The 24,449-nt window shown below is 38.9% G+C and overlaps 1 protein-coding gene across 10 annotated transcripts in view; it reads right to left on the reverse strand.

Annotated features, from left to right (window-relative positions):
* The window catches only part of TBC1D30 (TBC1 domain family member 30), a 96,573-nt gene that overhangs the window by 18,475 nt on the left and 53,649 nt on the right, over positions 1 to 24,449 (reverse strand). For 9 of the 10 annotated variants that reach the window (XM_030548822.1, XM_030548821.1, XM_030548829.1 and 6 more), the window contains 7 exons: positions 21,811 to 21,872; positions 21,303 to 21,368; positions 18,649 to 18,774; positions 15,828 to 16,013; positions 12,372 to 12,540; positions 10,427 to 10,595; positions 3,354 to 3,459 (listed from right to left, as the gene is read on the reverse strand). In XM_030548822.1, the coding sequence (XP_030404682.1) occupies positions 3,354 to 3,459; positions 10,427 to 10,595; positions 12,372 to 12,540; positions 15,828 to 16,013; positions 18,649 to 18,774; positions 21,303 to 21,368; positions 21,811 to 21,872 (884 nt within the window). The remainder of the gene's footprint in view (positions 1 to 3,353; positions 3,460 to 10,426; positions 10,596 to 12,371; positions 12,541 to 15,827; positions 16,014 to 18,648; positions 18,775 to 21,302; positions 21,369 to 21,810; positions 21,873 to 24,449) is intronic. The other variant, XM_030548823.1, reaches the window with a different exon arrangement.

Here is a 24,449-nt window from a genome sequence, read left to right on the forward strand (position 1 = left end):
TCCTAAAAAAACTATTTTTGTCTATTATTTAAAACTTGTGGAACTGATGCTCACTCTCCTAAATTGTTTAATCTGAAAAAGGAGTTACTTTGGGACTTGTTTGCTCCTCCAGTCTAGCTCCTTCTACCACCACCAGACAAAAACCTCACCACTGAAGAGTCAAATTTCCAAAAACTTTCTTACGTGCTGAGTGCTATGTGTATTCATATTCTTCATGCAAGGGAAATAGTTTTTGGGTTTTTTTGTTTTTTTTTTTTAAAGGAGTGGCTGGGCATACACAGAATATGTGCATATGAAAATAGGTGGAAGAATACAGTGATTCTCAACCAGGGTTCACAGAGGTTCTCCAGGGGTACATCAACTCATCAAAATATTTGCCTAGTTTTACAACAGGCTACATAAGAAAAGCATTAGTGAAACCAGTACAAACTAAAATTTCATACAATTACTCGTTTATAGTGCTCTATATACTATACACTGAAATCTAAGTACACTACTTACCATTTATTTTATTATATGGTAAAAATGAGAAAGTAGGCAATTTTTCAGTAATAGTGTGCTCTGACACTTTTGTATTTTTATGTCTGATTTTGTAAGCAAGTCATTTTTAAGGTGAAATTTGGGGGGATGCGAGACTAATCAGACTCCTGAGAGGGGTACAGTAGTCTGGAAAGGTTGAGAGCCACTGGAATAGTAGGTGCAGAGAATGGCTGTCCTTACTGAAATGACTGGGAAAACCAAACAGATTACAGTACTATAGCCCAACCTTTCCCTTCTCCCCCCGTCAAAAAAACAACCCTCAACATTTGTTAGACTGGTGTTCACTATATTTTCAATTTTGTAAAACACCTGTCAAGAATGTAGGAGCATCACTCTCAAACATACTTCTGGCTGACTCTTTTGAAGATGCTGAAAACAACCTGCAACATTGATTCTAGTTAACATTCTTGGTCCTTTCAATACACTGGTTCAGGAACGCCTGCAAAAAAATTTCCACAGAGAACAGCCCAGGACTCCCACCACCTCTCTCTTGGCAGGCTCCCCCTTGTGGGTATATACCACCACTCCTGAAGCTGTCACAGAGTGAGTTCTGTGGGCAGAGCAGAGGGGACACTGGCTACTGGAAGAGGAGTGAAGCTGGGCAGGCCCCAGAGGTGATGGGGGAGCCCCTGTTGCGGGAACTGGCCTCATAACAACGGCAAGGAAGGGCAGCACTGGCCATTTCACTGCCACTTAGGTTTGGCCCTGCAGCCCTCTGTCCAAACCTGACCAGCACTGAGCAAGTTGCAATATCACTCAGTTTTGGCACTGTAAACCCCAATCCCATCCTGATGGAGGGGCCCTGGGGCCAAAGCTGAGTGGTGCTGCAACCCCCTGTACCAGGTCACACCACCACTCACTCAGATTTGGTCCCATGGTCCCCCTGTCATGATGGAGGGGCCACAGGGCCAAACCTGAGCAGGCGGTGAGGCAGCCAGCACTGCTCCTCCTCACTGCTGCCATTGGGCAGGCTCAACGCTGATGATTTGGCATCCATTGCAATGGTATGCACCATACAGGTGCCAGTGCACTGGTTTACTATTGTTTTCCATTTCTTCGTCTGTTTAGAGAAAAAATAGTTCAACAAGTGCATTGAGACATAAGACCAGGTATGCTTTCTTTAATAGGTCATGGGAAAATTACACATGCTATTTACACTTTTGAAGGGAAAAGTATCAGAGCCTTGCTGCGAGACGCTACAACATTAGCCTTTCCTAATGATTATCAGTGCAACATAAGTATACACTTCACACTGTTTACCACTTTAGCTGAGATCAGAAGAAATTATTAAGTAAGTTAAATATAAAGGGAGAATACCATTAATAATTACAACAGTTAAAAGACTCTACCATCCCTTCCTTTCCCTTAAGTCTAGTTACCTGTGGTTTGTCTTCTGTTACGCACAAACAGAAAGGAAAAGAAAAATCTGTTGCTATGAGTCACTCTACCCACTTCAGGTCCACTGTTATTTTTGTGACACATGCCACATCTCGATTTTGTACTGCGCATCAAGCCCAGAATTGAGACATAATGAATATAGAGAAAGCAACAGCTTGAACTGGCATTCATCATTTCCTCTTCAGTATTTGACTTATGTTGAGAGGATCTGTAAAATCTATTTAGAAATATATGGTGGCAATTCAGATAGTAAATTATCACTTTTTTTTTTTAAAAGGACACTAAAGCCAAATTATTCATCTCCTCCATCTCTAACACTTTCACAAGGAAAAAAGGAAGGCAAATTGTTCAAGATTACATATTGTTACAGTAATTCTCTGCTTCAACACTAAATTGGAGCTTGAAAGATGATTCTACTGTATAGTCAAGAAGAACTCTCCAAATGAGTGCACTGGTTAGAGAGTGACAAAAATTTACCATAGGCTTCTTATTTTGAGACAATCTAATTTAAGATATTTAGAACCAGAACTTTTAAGTTAAGCCTCAACACAGCCTCCAGTATTACAGTTGAATTATTCAGTCCCATAACTGCACCTATTTAGTCATTGAGGCCCTGATCCAGTATCATTAAAGTCAATGGGAGCTTTGCCACTGAGTTAAATGGTGTAGGATCAAGCCCCTAGCTCCCACGTTTATGAGTGCACACAAGTACTTAGGCTTCTAAATGAGTGCAACTGCAGGGGTAAGAAAAAAAGGTGTCTGCAATTTAGTGCTTGAACTGCAAGTGTAAAACTGCACCTGCAATACGAAAGGCCTTTTTTAAAAAACACACTTTAGGTTTCTGTTTATCATTCAATGACTTGAAGTTTAAGAAGGTAATTAGAGCAATCATCTACATTTTGTTTATAATTCACAACTAACAGTTCAATGGATTTCATTTATTTATTTTAAACAGAGGGATTTTTTTTTCAGTTGATGAGCAGTCAGCCACCCACAAAGTCTACTGAATACAAAGATTACATTGTAATGAATATAATGTAAGACAGAAAAATTAGAAATAAAATACAGAGAGCATTATATAACTCATAATTTAGATAATCCCACTGAGTGTAATGCACAAATATGTAATTGTTGACACTGCAGAAAGCAATTGACTGGCACCTTCTTGTCAAATGAGGTCTAGCTGTTTTCCAGATCTAACTTACAATTGAGTGGTATTTTAGCTTTGACCACTGATAATGTTTGTGTATCTGCTCCACTGACAGGTTAGTTTGACACTAGGGTGTTATCTTAATTTTTCTTCTTGAAATAACATTTTAACAAAAATCTCATCCTTTAGACCCAGGAAGCTGAAGACTGTGGACAATATACAAATACACAAACAAGAATAAAATCATTAAGCGTTGCTTACTAACCTGCATGAGTTCATTGCTGTCAATCAGACTGTCTTCCAGCATCTCCTGGGTTAGTTTGCCCATAGTACTGTAGAATTCATCTGCAGTTTCACAGCATTCAATCTGCCTGTATCAGAACACAAATTCTTCTGTGATCTAAACTAAACTAATTTTACATTTCAAAGTGAACTGTATTCTCTATAGGGTAATCATACAGAACATCCCCTATATTACTGACTTAATACCTTTGGTTTATTGCAAAGAAAACCACCATTATAAAAATCAGCAGATCCCAAGAAGTTCTATATGATAAGAGGGATGAGTGTGCACAGTTCACAATACTGAGATAGTAGGCCACTCTCACTCTGTGTTAGTGCATGTCAGGAATTCAAATACGGATTAACATATGAAACCCTTGATATGCTAGGAATGGCTGCCAGAGTCCAGTAGCAGAGCAGAGAAACAGGGTATTTTTGGTAGGGAGATTATTTTTGTAAATTCAGTCTAAACACTGTGGATAGTATGGAGTGGAAAAGAAAAATCTGCAGTGCTGTAATCAGCCCTCACTAGTGTTACGCACTCTTAAGACCCTATCAAATTCACAGTCCATTTTGATCAATTTCACAGTCATAGGATTTTAAAAATCATAAATTTCATGATTTCAGCTATTTAAATCTGAAATTTAATGGTGTTGTAATTGTAGGGGGTCCTGATCCAACAATAAGTTGGGGAGGGGGGTCACAAGGTTATTGTAGAGAAAGTTGCGGTACTGCTACCCTCACTTCTGTGCTGCTGCTGGCGGCAGCGCTGCCTTCAGAGCTGGGCAGCTGGAAAGCGGCAGCGGCTGGCTGGGAGGGAGTCCATCTCTAAAGGCAGAGCCACCACCAGCAGCAGTGCAGAAATAAGGATGACATGTTATGATATTGCCACCCTTACTTCTGTGCTGCTGCCTGCAGAGCTGAGCCCTCAGTCAGCAGCCTTCCCTCTCTGGCCGCCCTGCTCTGAAGGCAGCAATGCAAAAGGGTGGCATGGTATGGTATTGTCACCCTTACTTCTGCCCTGCTGCTAGGGGGATGCCTCTTTCAGAGCTGGGCGCCTAGCCAACAGCTGCCACTCTCCAGCCATGCAGCTCTTAAGGCAGCGCAGAAGTGAGGGTGGAAATACTGTGACCCCTGAAAATAACCTTATACCCCCCCCTGCAACTCCCTTTTGGGTCAGGACCCCCAATTTGAGAAACATTGGTCTCCCCTGTGAAATCTGTACAGTATAGGGTAAAAGCACACAAGAGATGTGATTTCATAGGGGGAAACCAGATTTCATGGGCCGTGATGTGTTTTTCATGGCCCTGAACTTGGTAGGGCTCTACACATGTTATATGGAAAGTTGTTGAATGTTACAGGTGTGAAGGCTATAAGGATTACATTTTTTACTTTTAAAGTTCCACAGACCTGCACTTTGTCAGCACAGCAGCACATACTGCATAGAAAGCTTTATATTTTAATGGCAGAATATGAGTCAGGCCTGTGACTAGACCCAAGTGTTGCTGTAATTACAGCAGTAGAAACCAAAGGTGCCAGGGAGCAGATTTTCAGGCTCACTTAATATATGCAGTCAGGACTAAATCACCTTAAGCAGTGTAAGTCCCCTGCAGAGACAGCAGCTGTCCCAGACATTATATACCTGTTGTGTAAATGGGAGATGTATTCTTCCTGTGTGAGAGAAATTATGTGGAAAGAAAGGTAGAAATACACTTAACAGAAATATGAAGAGAAAAGAAAATGAATATGTGGATTTAAGTCACCAAGACAACATCAAAGAAATAGTTATAGGCGAATATTTTCATAAGTGACCAGTGATTTTGGATGCTCAACTCGACACACCCTGAAAGGGCCTGATTTTCTAAGGGCAGGTGCACAATGCTTTCTGGAACGCAGGCCCTTTGTCAAGTGTCTCAAATTGGACACCCAAAATCACTAGTCATTTTTTAAAATCTTAGGCACTGTTTCTACTAAGTTTAGTTTATTTTATATTACCGTTAACCATGTCAAAGTTAAACAAACAAACAAAGAGGACTTTTACAAATGCCCTTACAAGCTGGCTATAGTATAGACTTCCCTGGCTTTCTAAAGAATATAGACACACTCACTAAATTTCAGTCTTATAGGGCTCGTCTATGAACAGCACTATAGCAGCGCAGCTACACCAGTGCAGCTGTGCCGCCGTAGCGCTTTAGTGAAGATGCTCCTAAGCCGACAAGAGCGCTTCTCCCCTCAGCACAGTGAATCCACCTCCCCAAGAGGTGGTAGCTATGTTGGCAGTAGAAGCTCAGCCACCAACATAGCGCTGTCTACACCAGGGGACTAGGTTGGTATAATCTCACTCAGAGGTGTGGATTTCTGACACCCCAGAGCAACACAGTTATACCAGTACAGGTCTATAGTGTACACCTGGCCTTAGCCTCCGTGCTACCAATTTAAATCTATTGACATTGAGGGGCACAGAGATGGTACTGTTTGAGAAGAATTGTGTCAATGGAAGGCATCCAACCCTGCAGAAAGCGACTTCCATTGGTCGGTAGAATCAAGGTCTCCTGGGCAAGCATGGAATAAGTAGTATCTTTCTAGCAACTCTTGACAGAAAAGGTATGGTGGGGTATCCACCCCACACAAGTCTGGAGTGGGTTAATGTGGGCCAGAAGGGACCAATTCATCTTATATGCTGCACCTGGAGGGAAAACAGAGCTTGATAAGCACTGATTGCAGATGAAGCCCAGTGTGGGGGAAGAGCTGGGATAGGAGTATAAGGCCAAGAAGTGAGAGCAGGAAGAGGCTGCAAGAAGGAGCTCTTCAGTTACTCCCTTGAGAGGAAGGGAATTGGCCAAGGACAACGAGAAGATCCAGGGGAAGAGTAAGCTCTAGGGCCCTGACACACACCAGGGATGTTTACAAGAGGTGCAATGTAGCCACACTTTCAAGCAGAACAGAAGTTGCATGTTGTGGCTCGAGGCAAAGGAGTCTAATTTGAGAAAGTGCTCATCTGGATAACATGCTATTGAACATCTGCTGATCCAGCTCCAATTGGTCAGTGACAGAATTCCTACTGAGCCAGTCTGTCTAGGAATTCAGTTCACTGACAATAGATCCCACTTTGAATGATTCCTTTTCATTTCTAACAACAACAAGACTTTTTCTGCCTCCTGGCTCAGCAAAGAACTCCAGGTATCTTCTTATTTGTTTACATAGGAGTTGTATGTAGTGCTCCTTCTGATATGAAGGAGAATCTTTACTGCCTTGACCTTCACATTTTTTCTTTCTACATTGTTGAGCAGGAGGAAGAAATCACTTATGGAGTGGTATTCCTGGAATTACAACAAATGAATCTTTCCAAGATCATCTGTGACTTCCAGCAGCCACCGAAAACATTATAGCCTGCTTTCTATAAAGGAGAATGAGTATAGAAAGAAAACCTGAGTCACCTACTGTGGGTGTCTAAGTTCAGGAGTTGTCATAGGACTCTGGAGCTGCTACTTCTAACTGAAATGTCAGGACATGTTAACTGAAATGAAGGCCGATCAGTACAAAAGAATAAAGACAGTAAGTTTTTCATACAGTGTTCATAAGTACACGTTCAGTACATGCATGTGATATTATAGCAAGGCTTAACAGCTACTTCGGTTTCCAGATACTTGATTCTGACAGTTTGTATCTGACGTTGATCTATGTATGTACAAGATCAGAAAAGCAGTGCTCCATTTCCTCCAAAACAGCACCTCCATGAGCTCATGAAGACTTGAATGCAAAAGGCTGACATTACTCACTTTTATTTCCAGACATTTCTTTTGTTGTTACTACTACTACTAGAAAGTGAAAAATTCTCAAAGAGAAAGGAGAGAGACAGTTATAGTCTAAGGGATTAAATACAAGACTGGAAACCTGCCTGTGCTCTTGGGGAAAAGTCATTTCACTTATTTCAGTTTCCCAATCTATAAAGTGGGGATAAGACATCCCCTGCCTACCTTACAGGGTTGACCAATTCTTACTATAACAACTACAACTATGGGTTAAATGTATAATTATACTTCCAATGAGAAGCACCAATCTCTGCAATCCATCACGGAGCTTAGGGCAGCAGTCCTACACATTTACAAATTAATTCATTTTAGACAAAAGCAGATCATCATGAGTCTCTGCATTATTTCAAAAGAAATTAATTTGTGAAAGATCATTTGAAACTAGATTGCAGAAGTGGGCTAAAACTGTCAAAGATAAGACCATAAATAGAATTGTGACTATAGTATACTGTTACTGAGAGTGGTAATCTATTAAAAATTGCTTTCCAGATAACACCTACCTCATGGGAAGGGAAAATAATATGTTCTCTTCTTCCAAGGAAAACTGCATGTGTTTTATCCTCCTCCCTTATCAGTGACACTGAAGTTTCTTGCCTCCCTTCCTTCTCTAACCCTTCACCTGCTCCTGTCAACCCATCTCCTCCTGCCTCATGATATTCCTTTTGCCCATTCTCCATACCACCCCTTTCTCCTTAACCTCTCACTCTCATTAGGTTCCTTTCCCTCAGAACACAAATATGTTATAGTCTCCCCCATCCTAAGTAAAAGCACCTCCTTCTCCAACTAACACTCCATCTCTTTTCTCCCTTTCACCTCTAGATTCACTGAATGTCACACATCTACAATCGTGGCCTCAAGTTCCTCTCCTCCAGCTCCAACCCTGATCTATTACAATCTAATTTCCTCTCTCTCTACATACTACTGAAATAAAAATCACTAACAATCCCTCTTCAGCCAAGTCTCAGAACCTCACTCTCTTTCATCTCTTGGCTGCCTTTGACACGGATGCTCAGAATCTCCTTCTTGAAATCTGGTCATTTGGATTCTGTGACTGTCCTTTCCTGCTTCTCCTCTTATATCTCTGGTCACTTCAGTATCTATTTCTGTGGAAGTCCCACAGAATTCTGTCCTTAGCCCACTTCTCTTCTCCCTCATGCCTCTTCTCTAGGTGACCTCATTTTCTCAAACAGCTTCAACTACCACATCTGTGTTGATGACTCTCAAATCTGCCTTTCAACTACTTGTCAGTCCTGCATTGCAGCCTACCACTCTGACATCTCCTCCTGGCTGGCAACTGTAACTTAATGTCCAGGCCAGGCCAAAATCTTACAGTTTGTTCCTCCATCTCTTTATCTACCCAAAGAGAACTCATCCAAGTCCTCATCATCTCCTGTCTCAGCTACTGCACACTCCCCTGTTTGGGCCTTCATGACACCCACTTCATTTTCTTTATGTCCACTCAAAATGTTGCGGTTAATATCATTTTCTTGGTCCATCATTCTGACTATGTCACTTCTGTCTTTGAGTCTTTCACTTGCTCCTCCTCCAGTACATCAAATACAAGCTTCTGGTCCTTACCTTTAAGGCCTTTCACAATATAGCTCCTCCTTGTGTATTAGTATCTTATTCTCCCAATCCTTTCTACTCCTATTTAGGCAGAATCTCTTGCCTATTTGACAGTTTCTCCCTCGAGTACCGTTGAGCTTTGTTCCATGCCCCTTACAGTTGGAACACCCTGCCCAAACTAGCCCAGAAGTACCTCATCACAACCTACTTCCACATAGCAAGATGGGGCTCTAATCCTGACTGAGGCCTCTAGAATTCCAGGTGAAGTGGGAAGTCTGTGCACAGAGGTCCTGTGGGACTGGGCCCATTGTCTGTAGATAACATAATGCGAAATAATAATAATCCTATGTCTAGTTTATTCTAAATGTAAACAGCTCAATTCATGAATAAAGCCTGAGTAAGAACAGGTCTTAGCTAATTATTCACCATTTGCAAGTTACAAAAAAAAGTAAGTATTTTTCAGATTAAACATGCAAGATACAAAACCAAATATAATACAAAAGCACTTGCCTGTGGTGCTGAAGTTTTAAGCGGTAATTTATTTTGCAAATTTAGAAGATCTCTTGGGATACTGCTGAATAAACATTTTGTCAATATCTTTAATATTTTAATTTTATATTAAAGGAAAAGTTTTGTTGCTAGGAAGGTAGGCGTTGCTGGGTATCAGAGGAAAAGATTGAATGCAGCTGCTCAATCCAACAGAGTTTTCCAGCTGACACTAGTAGATACTTGGCCTGCTCCTGCTCACATTTCACAATGAAGTCAGTGACAAAACTCTCATTAACTCCACAGGGATTTGGCCCTCTGTTTGGAATGTAAATATTTGCAGTGACAAAAGTAGTAGTTCAGAAAAGTCATTCCATTCCAAGTGTTCTTTTAAAAAAAAAAACAACACTTAGATTTGTATTCAATGATTGTTCCCTTACAAAATGAGACAGCTTGCATGATGTAGATTTCTTAGCACCTACACATTATCCTTAATAAAATCTTGGTTAAAAATGTTCTTTAAAGCAATTGCTTCCACAGATAGTTTCTAGAAAACTTGTTGGTTAACACCCATTCATCAGGCAATGCATTGTACAGAAGAATAGATTGAGGCTTGTAATGAGCTGAGCACTACTGTAACTACACTTTAGCAACATATGTTTCTTCCTGAAAATAGGCACAAATTTTAACAGGGAGAGTAATTAACCATTGGAACAATCTACCAAGAATTGTGGTGGATTCTCCATCATTGGTAACTTTAAAATCAAGATTGAGTGTTTTTTTCTAAAAGATATGCTCTAAACAAACGAGAATTAATTCAGAGAAGTCCTACGGCCTGTGAATCTAATGTGCCTTTCATCTAGTACAGACAAGGAGCCTCTATGCACAGAACTCCCATTAATTTCACCTAAAATTGTGTGTGCAGTGCGCTTACAGAATCAGACCCAACATCTGAACATATATATTATATATGCTATGTAATTAAATATAGAAATGTGATAGGGTGAAGACCAATAAGTCATCCCGCCCTTCTTTCTGCCATTGGCAGATGGTTTCCTAGAGTACATTTTATAGAATGCTATATTGCAAGGCCATTCTTGTTTATATCTGGAATTTTCACATCAGAAAAATAACACGTATTAAAACCATATATCTTGCATGCATTGCACAAAAAGGAAGAAAAGTCACTTACTCGCCTAACTTTGCCCAGATAGCCAGCGCTACTCTCAGTATAACTTCAGAACCTTCAAAGAATACAGAATCCCAGATCTTTAAAACTGTATGATTAGGAAGGCATGTAGCAAAGAGGGTCAGGAACCATTGCATTGTGAAGACATTGGTAAGCGGGGGTTCATAGCCTCCTAAAATGGAAAAATTAAGATAGCAAGTCATTAACAATTCATTATTCCCCAAAGTTACTTTATAATGTTGTGTGAACTGGTGCAGTGCTGCATTCTGAAGACTGCCAATAGTTCCAGGCCCTCCGCTGCTGCTCAAAACTTTCCCCATCTGCAGCTGTTTACAGGGTTCTGAATAACAGAAGTGAAAAGTAACATGTCAAAACACTCTACTGCAGTGTAGGAAAACTCAGACTATGCCTACACTAGAGACCTTATAGTGGCACAGCTGTACTGATGCAGCTGCGTTGCTGTAAGATCTCCCATGTGGCCACTCTCTGCTGATAGAAGAGAGTTCTCCCGTTGACATAATTAAACCACCTCCAACAAGCAGTGGTAGCGATGTTGGCAGGAGAAGCTCTCCTGCTGACATAGTGCTGTGAGCACTACCACTTATGCCAGCGAAATTTATGTTGCTCAGGGGTGAGTTTTTTTTCATACCCCTGAACAACATTAGTTTTGCTGACATAAGTGGTAGTGTAGACATGGCCTGAGCAGCAGCAGAGGTGCTGGTGATGTCTGTAGATCCCAGAAGGTAGCACCACTTAATTAAAACCCATTTCATATTTGGAAGGAGGGTTTTTTATTGTACCCTGCAATCACAACAGCTCGATTTTTTTAAAAATAAAACTCAAATTCTGCAGAAGTTGATGACAATTGTCCAAAAAAACCCCAAAAAAACACCAAACAAAAAAAACCTCCTACTTGCCCAATGGGGAATTGCTCTTTTAAGTCCTGTCTATTGTATTAAAATTCTAGTGTCCTGCCTCAGCAGATACAGCTGTAATGTATTTGGTTTTCCTTTTGGTTTGTTAGCACTTTCAGAAAATATTTAATCCTTCAGTTTGGAATTCTGAAGTTTTACTTTCTGGCGCTTGGAGCGTGTTTCATGGATTTTGGTAGTGAGGACTGCTTCACAGGAGGTCAGCAACACTCCCCATCACCCTCCAAGATTACTTGATCACCGAGCCAGCAAACATGAATTAAATGCTTTTTGTTTATCTGTTTTTATACTATTCAGGCCCCACAAGACTATCTCCTAGAAGACTCATTCTTTACAGGGCTCTTCGTAATGTTCAGGTTTGGAACTTAAGGGGCATTCAATTGTAGAACAACAAAAAATTAAATCTTGTTAAGTAAAGAACGTTTTGAGGAGTGTTACGCCTTAGAGCTCAGGGTGCAGAGCCATTTTCAGAGAACAAAGATCAGCTGTCAGATTCAAGGACATTTTACACCCTGTGTCACTAGGCAGCTAACCAGAAAAGTAACAACCAGACATGATCTACTGCCATGAATCAGTCTTCCCATAAGAATAACATAATTCAAATACAGATTCCACCAAGAAACTGAAGAGGACATCAAAGGCCATGCAATTAGGCACGGAACTTTCCAGGACATCCACTGTACTATGCTATGTGATGTAGTATTGTCAGATACATAATTTATGGCAGTCAACCCAATTCTGTCCACAGCTACTTATGGGGCTAAAGTATCTCCTCATTTGCTTCATCTGAAAGAGCTGTTGGTTCAAGATACGATTACCAGTATAAGAACAATTTCCTCTCGTGTTAACTATGTTAATCAATTAGTAAAAGGTCAACTGTATCCTTACACAAATTTTAAAAAATGCTGTTGTTCTCAAAGTTTTAAGATATACATATTTAAACCACTGTGTTTTTTAAAAATGATGCTCAACGAGGCAAATATGAAAATAATTTAACACCATTTTTGTGAACCCACCTCTACTTTCCCTGTTTGCAGCCCTCTGAAGTGTATCCAAGTGCTGGGACAGTTCAGGAAGTTTCATTCTTAAAAGATCTCGGAAAACAGCCATATCCACAGACAATGCACGAAGATTATTGACAAAATAGCTATCAGGAAGTACTTTATCGATTAGGTAAATCATGATCTGTAAGAAAATGAGAAAAAGATCAGTCAATCATTTAGGATTGATAAGGAGAGAACAAATGATCTTCCAGGAATAGCAAAAACTCTTACTCTAAAATGTAAAATGCACTAAAATATTCTGTTCCATTGAGCTATAGCTTACACACCCTGGCAAGATGTGCCTTAGGTGTCTGATGTTTAATTCAAGAAGGCAACATTACTTTAAGCAGGACCAGCTCCAGGTTTTTTGCCACCTCAAGCAAAAAACAACAAAAAAAAAAAAACCAGAGTGCCGCCCCTTGAAAAGTGCTGCCCTAAAGAGCCGGAATGCTGCCCCAAGCACATGCTTGGAATGCTGGTGTCTAAAGCTGGCCCTGCTTTAAGGATCCGGAGACATTCCAGGTGCAGAGCACCTGTAGGATTGGGTCCTAAGTGTCAACTCTTTAACAGCAGCTTGCACTGCTAATGGAGGAGTCTGGATAACTTCAAAAAATAACAGGATGTAAAAGACTAATAGAAACCACACCGCACAATAATTGAAGTAATATTCTATTAATCAAAGCCAATTTTTGATACTTCTGTTGTTGTATGTGCTAGTGAGAGGCTCTGAATTATTCAGGAAATTCTTAAATCCATTAAGTCTGTGCTGTTTAAAAGTTACAGATGGAAGACTTGCTATCCAAGTCAGCATCTAAATTACTGGCAATGTACGTGATGCTGCTTTTTAGAATGCTTTTCCTGCATTTTAGCTGATGTGATGCATTATTGTACATTGCACTTCATCTTATCATTATACAAGGTAATAAACTGAGCAATATAACAATGTGCAGTTCAACAAATATGTTTAATTATACAAAGAAGGCAACTATATTGACAATAATTCACCAACTGATTATGGTGAAATATTTAAGGATCATAAAATGAGACAAATATGATTGCTACCATCTCAATGGAAATTGTTATATGCAAGTATTTAGAGCACTGATGTAACACCTGCCCCTGCAATTTACATACAAGATGTTTTTGCACTGAATGACTGTGTCTTCCCTGCCTGTGACTTTTTAAGCATTAGAAATTTTTACACTTCTATGGATTTCATAGAATTAGTAGAAAAAAAGTGCTATATGTATATAAATATGTAATATATATACACATGTAATATATATAAATTTTGCAGCAATGCATTATTTTTGTCTGCATGATTCTCAGAACTACCTCTACTCTTTCTTTGCAATATAATTAAGAGTCCTTTATTTCTCAAAATACTTTTATCAGTCTTCTGTTTGCATTAGGATTTTTTTCTCCCTTGTGGAAAAAAAAACTGTGCCTTCTTTCTTTATCCTGTTCCCAAGCCTTTGGAACAAGTAATCTAACATTAATTAGAACTGTAATAAATATCTTTGCAGTTCTGCTAATTTCTTATTACTTCAGTTGTAAAGCACTATATTTAACAAAACCACATGCACAATGGGTTCTATTCCATGATGGATATTGCTTTAAATCAGGAGTAGGCAACCTACGGCACGGGTGCCGAATGCGGCACGCCAGCTGATTTTCAGTGGCACTCACACTGCCCAGGTCCTGGCCACCGGTCTGGGGGGCTCTGCATTTTAATTTAATTTTAAATGAAGTTTCTTAAACATTTTAAAAGCCTTATTTACTTTATATACAACAATAGTTTAGTTATATATTATAGACATATAGAAAGAGACCTTATAAGAATGTTAAAATGTATTACTGGCACATAAGACCTTGAATTAGAGTGAATAAATGAAGACTCGGCACATCACTTCTGAAAGGTTGTTGACTCCTGCTTTAAAATACTCCAGACATGAAACAGAGAGCTAGAAAGAAAACAAAGCTTTTTATAAGCCTTAAATATTCACTTCTGACTACTTCATTGCCATCAAAAGTGTTTAAGAGTGGGATTTTTTTAAAATAGGTGATGTACTTTATTAGCATCCTGTGGTACATTTTTCAGCAATTGGGATATTTCTCACTGGTGTTCAATTCTGTAATTTCTTCCCCATGCCAATCTGTTGTTTAATCTGTTTTTATAAAATCTCTTTAGTATTTTTTTTAAACTAGATGAATCACGTGTGATTGCTTTTTTCACACAAACTATGGCACTCATCTACCATATCCATTTCTACTTCAGTTAGGTTAATTTCATTTACTGAATTTATTAGCAGGTTCTATCCTATTGAACTGGAGATTTAACATTAACGTGCTTACTTTAACTAGTGACGTGTCTTTGGAACTGCTCCTTTAATAAAATGGAGAACATGTGGTTGTCATAAAATAAAAGCAATTATAATTGTAAATTATTTAGGCAACCACACAAGGCAATTATGTGGGGAGAAAATTATACAAGGCAAATTTTACTCCATGATATATAGTGGAACTATTCTAATATTCTCCTAATGTTACAATTCTCTCTCTATAATAAAGCAACATATCAGATATCTATCTAGAAATGTATACATGCTGGACTTTGACTCTGAGAGCTGTTATTCTGCCCACAGTTTCTAAGACTTAAATATCTATATAATAATACCTAGAGCAAGGTAAACACCTCATTATCTGAGAGAGTCATGATCTTTAACAATTCAACCCCCACAGTAAACTCCTCATTTACATGAACAAACTGTACTTTTAAGAAGATCATGCATAAACACTGGCAAATCTTGGTCCTGGTGCCCTGTAGCAAGGCAGGCCTCAGTTCTGTGGCTTGGACTCTGGATTCTGTGGCACTCTGGAAATATAGCAGCAGCAGCAGCTTTAAATTAAGATGGGAGGGTTTTAAACAATTAAACATGAAAATGAGTAATACACTCAGTACAACAGCACCAAGGATAATTATTTCGATATTCAATTCTACTTACTTCATGCTGATCTCAGACTTTGTTTCAAAGTGCTGCAGATTTTTGGACTGACATCACACAAATTCATCATAGTAGTTGTCAAGGAAAGTCGGAAGCTTGGGTTGCTGGGAAAAGGGCCAGTTGGTGCTTTGGGGGCACTTTGGGATTGGCTGAAATTCTGGCCCCACTGAAGCCAATGGGAATTTTGCCACTGACTTCACTGAGGCTAGGATTTTACCCATTATCTGGGTATTTTTGCAAAAATGGTCACCAGAGGATGTTAACAGGGGTGACATTTAAAATGACCCATTGAGATAGATCAGTTCTCTGTGAGCTGCTGTTTTAGGCTGTCTGCAAACTTACGTATTGTTTACACTAAGTTCACCTTTTAAAGGTAATCCTCACTATCACAAGGGTTAGAAACACAGCACGTGCTTTTACTCACTTTCAGGGCATCCCCTTCATTGCCTTCCATTACTTCTAAGATGAGAGCAGCTAGTATATTAAAGCCTTGGCAATATCCAACTGATTTGTTCCATCTAGCATAAGCCAGCAGAACTCGTTTCAACACAACTCGGTCCTGCTCTGCCTCCTGGCCACAGTAAGAACTGCAACCAGTTCGGTGAAGATCCTAAAATACGAAAGATATTTGAGATGTTCTTCTATTCGACTCCTTTAGTTCTTGTCTCCCCATTCCTGCCAAACACACACACACACACACACACACTGATGTTCCCACTGTTCGAAGAGATAAATTTTTATTTTAAAATGTTTAGCTTATTGAAGGAATGACATCGCTTGAGCAAAGGGTTGGTATCCAGGAAAGCCCTGAGTTCTAGCAGGAACTGAGCCACCAGCTCACTTGACCTCCTTGATCCCGATCAACAGAGCAGGAAAATTGGGTGTAAAGACGACCACGCTGTAAACCAGATGGTGCGTCTGAAACTGTCCTAGATAAATAAATTAACAAAAGTATGCCGGTATCTGACTGTCCCTGAAATATCAATAAGGTTACAAGCTATCTTTAAAGAGATAAAACATAAATAGCTGCAAAATTATTTTTAAAACAAACAAACAAAACAAACAAACATTCTCATTTGTAAAGTGTTGTTTACTTCTGAAAAATTATGAAATCCAGAAAAAAGTGTTAAAAGAAAGTTGTACCCATATCTTAACCAGAAGCCTAAAAGAGAAATATTACATATCTCCTTTTTTCAAACACTTCTCTGCATAGAGAATGACTAAAATTCACTTTATAATTCTATGGAATATCGTGATTTGTTGCCACTATAAAGTATGGAGCAAGGCACTAAACTGGGTGGTTGTAGGCAACTAACATTAAAATTAGCAGCTACAATTTCAAGTTCAGATCTAGAGCTGAATATAAATTTTATGCTGGCATACATACTATTTTCTAAAGACTCTTTTTAACACTGTGCATGAGCAAACCATTAGTCCTTTAGACGTTAACAGTGGCATTCTTTGTAATTGCACTTGTGTTAGCAAATGATAAAGCCAACATCTTTTTGACATGCAAAGAGAAAACAGGAATAATTTACATCAAATTGCAAAATATTGCCAGATTCCTTATTTTTTATGCCAGCAAAAAACACACATTGTTCTGGAGGTTGTAACTCATTTGTGAGTGAAAGGCACAAACATGTATAGCACTTTTAATGTTTAATAAGGCACTGTACAGGCAATATCTATAATTTAGTGTTACCAAGCTGGGTAGTGTTTTTCAAACAAATATTGAGAAATGTAAGCATCATCACTTAGGTATACTGGTGCTAAAGCAAAGACAGAATTTAGAAGATATTATTTTCATGAAATGATCAATGTAAAACAGACTAATCTGCAAGACACTAGAGCTATGTAAAACCATAATTTGAACTATGATATTCTCTTCCCAAAACTGGCTCTTATTTTAAAAAGAAATGATGCAACAACTGAAACACATACAGAGTGTAGGCTATTTCACTATTGTAGGCTACGTGACAATACGGTCAACTTATTACATCATAGCACGGTTGGATACCAGCAAATATTTTATTTATAGAATACAAAAGTCCACCAAAACCTTAATCAGAAATTTGCTAAACCATTATTAATTCAGCAAGTATGATCCTCAAGCGAGCAAACAAACATCACTTTACATACATATCAGAACATTACATCATCTCTAGGAGGTCTAGAAAGTTTCTTTACAAACACAACTAAAACAACTCTGAGCTATAAATTTTACATGACTGACAGTACAGTGGACAATTGAATGTAGACAAATGTAATTTACTGAAGGAAAAGATGAATTACCCTATAACAGCTGGTTGTATCTCTGCTAGTAGATGCAAACAAACAAGTATTTTGCAAAAATTCTCTCTTCAATACAGGCTCCTATTGTGCCCCCTACATCTCTGCATAGAGGGTCCCCTCCATACGCAGATCTCCCCACTCTCCCGAGTGGAAGAGAGGACTTAACTTCCTCCCTGGCACCACTCCCCTCAGGCTTCTTCACAGAGCCAGAGATATGAACTGGGGAAGGACTGGAGACTGGGTGGGCCAGAGGGGCTGTCTCCCAACCAGCTCCACAGACTTTGGGTAAAAATATTATCCAGCCCCAAGATATATATCATCTTTTCCATGTATCCCTCCCAACTGTTGCCAGGGTAGCACAGGACCAGAGGCAGGAGACCTTTAAAGGGAGTGAACTGTAAAGGTTCCAGGATTTCCTGCATGGACGTGCCTGGAGATCTGCAAAGTTTAGAGGTAGGTTATTAGACCATTTCTACAAGATGCTGAAAGAAGCAAATGGGCCCCTCCAAATAGGGTGATGTGTGAGGACCTCCACAAAGAGATCCCCACAGAGATTTCCTCCCCCAGCCCAACTCTGAGTGTTGGGAGGGGACAAACTGAGCAGATGGCATTACTGGCCAAAGCAACAGCAAAATATGTGCCTTTCATTAACCTTCTCTCCATTTACTTCTCTCTGAATAACAGGACGCTGGAGGTGGAAATCAGGCAAAAGATTTTCTCCAACAGCAACAGCATTGAAACAAATTATTTTCTTAATTTCAACAATTAATATGCAAGAATGCCCAGAGGAACAGTAACATTTGCCCAACGACCAAGGAGAAGTAAATTTTAGGAATGCAGTAGCAGAAAAATTAAACAATTCAACACCTCCCAAACAAACACTTATTTTCCACAGAGAAATTTTAAAAATTGTATTTTATGCCACATAACATATCAGCTGAAATGCCAATTACCTTTACAATCTGAATGCCCATGGAGTCATCATCAGGATTACTTCTGTCATTGAAAGTGAAGCGCATAGTTTTATCCCAGTCAATTGCTATACTATGTAGGTAATGATCTGCTAGGGTTAGCCAAACCTAAAGATACATACAACATGACAAGAAGATGCATTATTCCATTTCTACTTTAAAATAAGAGCAGTTTATACATACTGTTATGTAATTCTATGAATCTCACCAGTTTCAGCCAGGTGCGATTTTCCTTTAGATACAACAAATACAGAAGGAAGAAAAGAAGGATGTAAATCTTTTCTGTTGTCTAACAATTTCTATATAATAAAAGCAATATCCCCTGCTTTCTAAAATGCAAAGAGAGGGCCCAATCTTGAAGGTGTTACTCAGGCAGAACTCCTACCGACTTCCAGGGAAACTCTGTGTGAATAAACCCAAGGCCCCACTCATTTCCTGCAGATCCTCCTTGTGCTGTCTTCTGTGTACGAGAAGAACTGGGGGTGGTAGCTATCTTCACTATCCCACACAGATACTGGGGTCAGGAATCCAAATATAAGGGAGAGTCTGATCTGCAAGACTGGTAAAGGTAGGGCCAGATGTACTGCTCACACCATCCCTTCCACCACATGGTCATCAACAGGGAATCTGTTGAAAAGATAACATAGCCCCAAGCTGCACATTCCACAAACTTTGTCATGGAATGATCTGCTGGAAAACCTGCAAGAGAAACCTTGTACAATTTCCCTCTTCTGGTAGCTCTTTTCAGAGGAGGGAGGGTTCTGTTTTTGTTTTGTTTGTTTTTCAATACAAAGGAGAATGTGATTTGGCCCTGAGTAGGGACTTCAGGGTTGGATCCAAAGAATTATTTGGTTTATACTAAGCTACTGTGACTGTGGCTTCATGAACTGCTGGCATTCAGATGTTTCATTCCACTTGCTCCTCCAGCTAGCTAAACAATAAGTGCATGAGCAACAGCATGGATATGGTCTTGGTGAGGGGGAGGAAAAGAGTCTGTACATTGCGTCACTCTTTGCAGAGCTTCACAGAACAAGGGAGGGAGCAACAGCAGACTAGTTATTAGGGGGAGCAGGGAGAAAGACTTCATAATAGGGAAGAAAATGGCAACTGAAAGACTCCAATGTGATGCAAATGGATTACTTATTAAAAGAATTAGGGGGGAATGATACCCCTATGATTGTTTATTTTATTCTCTCTTAATCTGAAAGAGGAAATGGTTTGGGTTGGAGCAACAGGGAGTGCAGGACTATAGGCCCACGTGAGACCTAAGTGGGCTATAGTTTTAAACTGAGTTAGGATATTAGCAGGAGCAATAGGCCCAAAGCCTGTGACCAAAAAGAATGAGATCATGAGAAAGAAGAGTTGTTGTGTTAAACCTGTAGTGACTCTGTGAAATACCAGTCTTAAGATAGATAAGGTTTGGGTTGAAATAATAGAAATAAAACACAGTTAACTGGGCATGTGCAGTAAATAACTGTAAATAACGGTAAACAACATGTGCAGTAAATAATTGGCTGTATGAGAAACTACTTCATACAGCGGCCTTAGCTAAGGTGCGATAATTCGCAGTGACATCACTTGTTTGTTAAAGGGTATAAAAAAGTAAACTCTTAAAGGGTTCATTGCTAATACCTGCCTGACCACATTGGGAGTCAATCAATATGGGTCTAAGCATCCTTAGCCCATCTGTAAGTAATTTTGATCACATACCTATAAATATTTTGTTACTGTTTGGCTGGAGTAAATTGCTATTATTTAGGCTTTGCAGGCATATTTAGAGTAATTGTTTGCTCTTTGGATTTACTAAAGGAATTTATGGTTAAATTAGTGTCATGGTAATACCCAGCATAAATAATAATAATTCCAACAGGGAGTAAGAAAGGAAAAGGAGAACGATCCCAACACACAAAAGTTATATTAAACCATGTACATATATTACGTATGTTTTAATCCTTCTCTAGGGTTGCTTGGATGAAATTGAGGCCACAATATGTCCCACATTTAGTCCATACAAAAGACTATTTTAAATCTTGGGGATATGGCTTCAAATCTTATTTAAGGAAGCATTAAGGTGGATTTAGTGATCTCAGTGTAATTCGCAGTGGGTACATTTCTACAGCACTAACCCAGTGCTGTTTCACATTAATAGCAGTCTCTAATGAACATCATTCCTTACCCTCAGCTCCCCTATTATTCCAGCACTCTGCCTTTCCCTAACCAAATGTTTATGTGGGAATTCTTGTCAGCACTATGCCTTGGTGACAGTAGTTATCAACTTCAACTTCATAAATGTAAAGGCTTGCCTTCCCTGGAGATTTGCCCTGATTTCAGGCATTAATGTTCAGCTATTGGGAAAGATTCATCAGTGCAAACTCTTGGTGTAGACGGAGTAAAGTGGTAAAAGCCAAAATCTGCGCTAGTACAGCTTACCTGAGTTTTAAGAATGAGCAACACCACTAGTGTAAACAGCAGCTTTGCCTGTCTGTGCAACGTGCAGCTCCACAAGTGGCTGGTCCTTGATAGGTTTGAACCAGCAAAAATCCCCAGTGCATACAAAGCTTAAGACTCTCAAATTCATACAATCTCTAAATCACATGTGACTGCAATTATCTTGTGACGTGTACAGATATACCTACCTTCCTCCTCCACTCCTTTGGTATTCCTGTTGGCAGTCGGGCCACTGCTTTGAGAGCATCATACCACTAAAAGCAAAAACATCCAGCACAGAAAATATATGGAAATAGTTTAATTCAGAAATATGTGAATATGTGCAATACTGCAGGTAAGAAACATTCATTTTATTTCCCATGTTTAAGAAATTAAATGCTTAGCCATAAAATGGGCCAGTGCCTAGTGTTAATACATAAACCCTAATTAAAGGCAAAATATAATCTTATAAGACTAATAATTTATATATATAACAAAAAATAGGACTCTAACATTATGAAAATTCTGAGATGTCAGGAAAAACAAAGGAATTGCATTACAATTTCCAAAATGTTAGTTGGAACAAATATTTATGTAGTGGCAACTAATATACTCACGTTAAGATAAAAACAAAACAATGCACATTTCAAGTAACACAAGTAGAGTGAAAAGGAAATTTCAGTCTTTTAAAAACAAGTGGAAAATAAATGAAGTTACCTGCTGAAAACCATTTTGACCTAAAGATGGTTCAAGAGTGAACTTCAACTTTGTATCAACCCCTAGAGACAATAGTAAAACAAAAGAGAAAAAAGACAAAACCAAAATCATGATCACTATTTAGAAAAGGAAAAAAATTAAATCAAGTCAAAAGAAAATATAGAACTCTAAATTGAACTACTGTATGTAATTCTGAATGACTGCATTCTATTCTTGTTTCCATCAATTCCTGTTTTCAAAGTAAACTGAAGGAGTATGTTAAAAAGTATACATATAACGCTTTAAAAATTGAGTAATCCGCTGTTCAGTATATTACTGTGGTTCAGCATAACACATTTTGCTAAGAACACTGCAGACTGAGGGATCTCCTACATTGGCATGGTACATTGTATGCACATTGTGAGAAAGTCAGAGCTCTTTACCTTCTGTCTTTTCTCCAGTGGACCTTTCCATTACCACGGGTTTTATAATAAATAAAATGTTGTAACGGAATGTTATATAAATAAAACAAAAACTTGTTGCATTGGAAAAGTCCACCAGAGAAGACAGGGAAGGTAAAGAGTTCTGACTTTGTACACTGTGCATATATTGTGAAAATGTCCATGTAGGGATTCCTCGGTATGCAGTGAGCTGCATGACCCTTAACAAAAGTATCTTATGCTAAACTACAGTAATATACTGAACAGGGGATCATTCCATTTTTAAAGCATGATATCCATCTATAAAAATATAAAATACCTTTTCTTTCCATGTGCTTTGATTTATGGATATTAAAACACTAGATGCTCACTTTTATTTTGTTACATTAATAAAATCAGTATATTGCTCAGTATGTAATATTTAATATCTTATTTATCCATATTCTGGATAAGTTTGGCTAGTACTCCCATTTAAACTTAAGAGTTTCTTCTGGCTATAAAAGCAATTAATGTTAATTAATCTTTTTAATATAGATGACACATTTTTCAAATGCAAACTCAGGTGTGAAACTAGGATCTCAGGTTTGGCCTGTAATAGATTCTGGTTATGGCATCTGGATATACCATGATACATATAATCTGATTTATGTCATGCATGTTAGATTAAATTAGTCCTCTATCATTCAGAATGTCGCTGTCCAAAACCAAGGTGCTGAAGAGTCCAATATTTCATTCTTCACATTCTCTTGGACTAACTGTTATCAGAGGAATGCATACAAAAGAATAAAGCTCTTCTTAAAGACATTTTTCCAGTAATATTTGATTAATGGTATCATGTGTGCTCTGTATTTAAAATGTTTCCATATGAAGGTGGTCTTTCCTAAGATACAGATTCATGGATCAACACTTTGTATATAATTTTTATATCAATGTAAAGAGTTCAGTGCTGCAAGCTGCCAAATCCCTTAAATGTACGGTAATTCATCAGAAACGCGCCACATTTTACTAGATTAGGCCTTGTGTGTTTGGAAAACGATGTAGTGTCATATGCTAATGCTTGGCAGTTAAGCTTTGACAGTATTTCCATCTGAAACTGATTATGAGGTGTTTAGAACATGACTGGAGGGGGTGAGGAAGGGGTGGTATATAAAGGTTTAGACTGAAAGCAAAGTTTAAAAAAAAGCAAACAATTCTCTACCCTAGATTTGGCCATTTTAAAACTGTATCAGGGAATTTACCATTTGGATGCTTTTATCTGCACCGTTCAGCTAATAACAGCCTTACTGGGTTTGGGGATAATAAAGCATTTGTCTATATGAATATTTTCAATATTTTAAAAAAAGGAGATGTTTTTGAACATTTTGGCACTTACACCTGGCAATAATTACTTATTAGGATTCACCTCTCACCCCCCAGCACGCAAAAGGAGCCAGATCACATTTGCTGCAAACATGAGTCAGTACAACAAAACCAGGTCTCATCCGTAAACTGTCTATTACTGACTGCAGGACACAATAAGGACATGCAGCAATTTATGTAAATTCAGGCCAATAGCTAGCAGCAACTTTTGTTAAAGTGTAACTCCAGATGACACTTTAATGTAACATGTTCTGGTATCAGCAAAAGTTAGATGGAAGCAATAGCCCTCCAGAATATTCATGCACTTCCCCCCAACTTAGTAATCAAATACAGAGAGCATTCCAGCTTTCCAGAGCTTAAAGACCCGCCTAATACCAAGGCCTCTGTATTCCTGCAATTTACACAAGGAAAATACCCACTAGCAAAGCCAGCCAGGAGTAGTGAAGGGTGTGTCTGGACAAATACAATCTTGAAAACAGGCAGAAATGTTATCCACCTGGTGTTTGAACCTCAAGATCGAAGACCCCAGACATGGCAGCAGACACAGTGGAGACTTGTTCTGAATAAATGAGATCTAAGGACTACCAGATCTCAACTCACAAATGTCTTCTAGATGATGGCATTGAATTAACAAAGGTGTGATGTCACTAGGCAGAAGAGACAGAGAGCTGTCTGCAGATTGCCCAGGGAGATACACTGACATGGCCATCCTAAGTTAGACCAATTGACTGGGCATCTCTCTAAGATTAATTAAGGACTCCTTACCATATTGTTTTGCCTTACATAAAAGAGCCACAGATCAAAATTTGGAGGCACAGAGGAGGCATCATCTCCAAGGTGAGTGCCAGAATGAGGCCTACC

This window comes from Gopherus evgoodei, chromosome 1 (assembly GCF_007399415.2).
Source record: "Gopherus evgoodei ecotype Sinaloan lineage chromosome 1, rGopEvg1_v1.p, whole genome shotgun sequence".
NCBI classification, from domain to species: domain Eukaryota; kingdom Metazoa; phylum Chordata; order Testudines; family Testudinidae; genus Gopherus; species Gopherus evgoodei.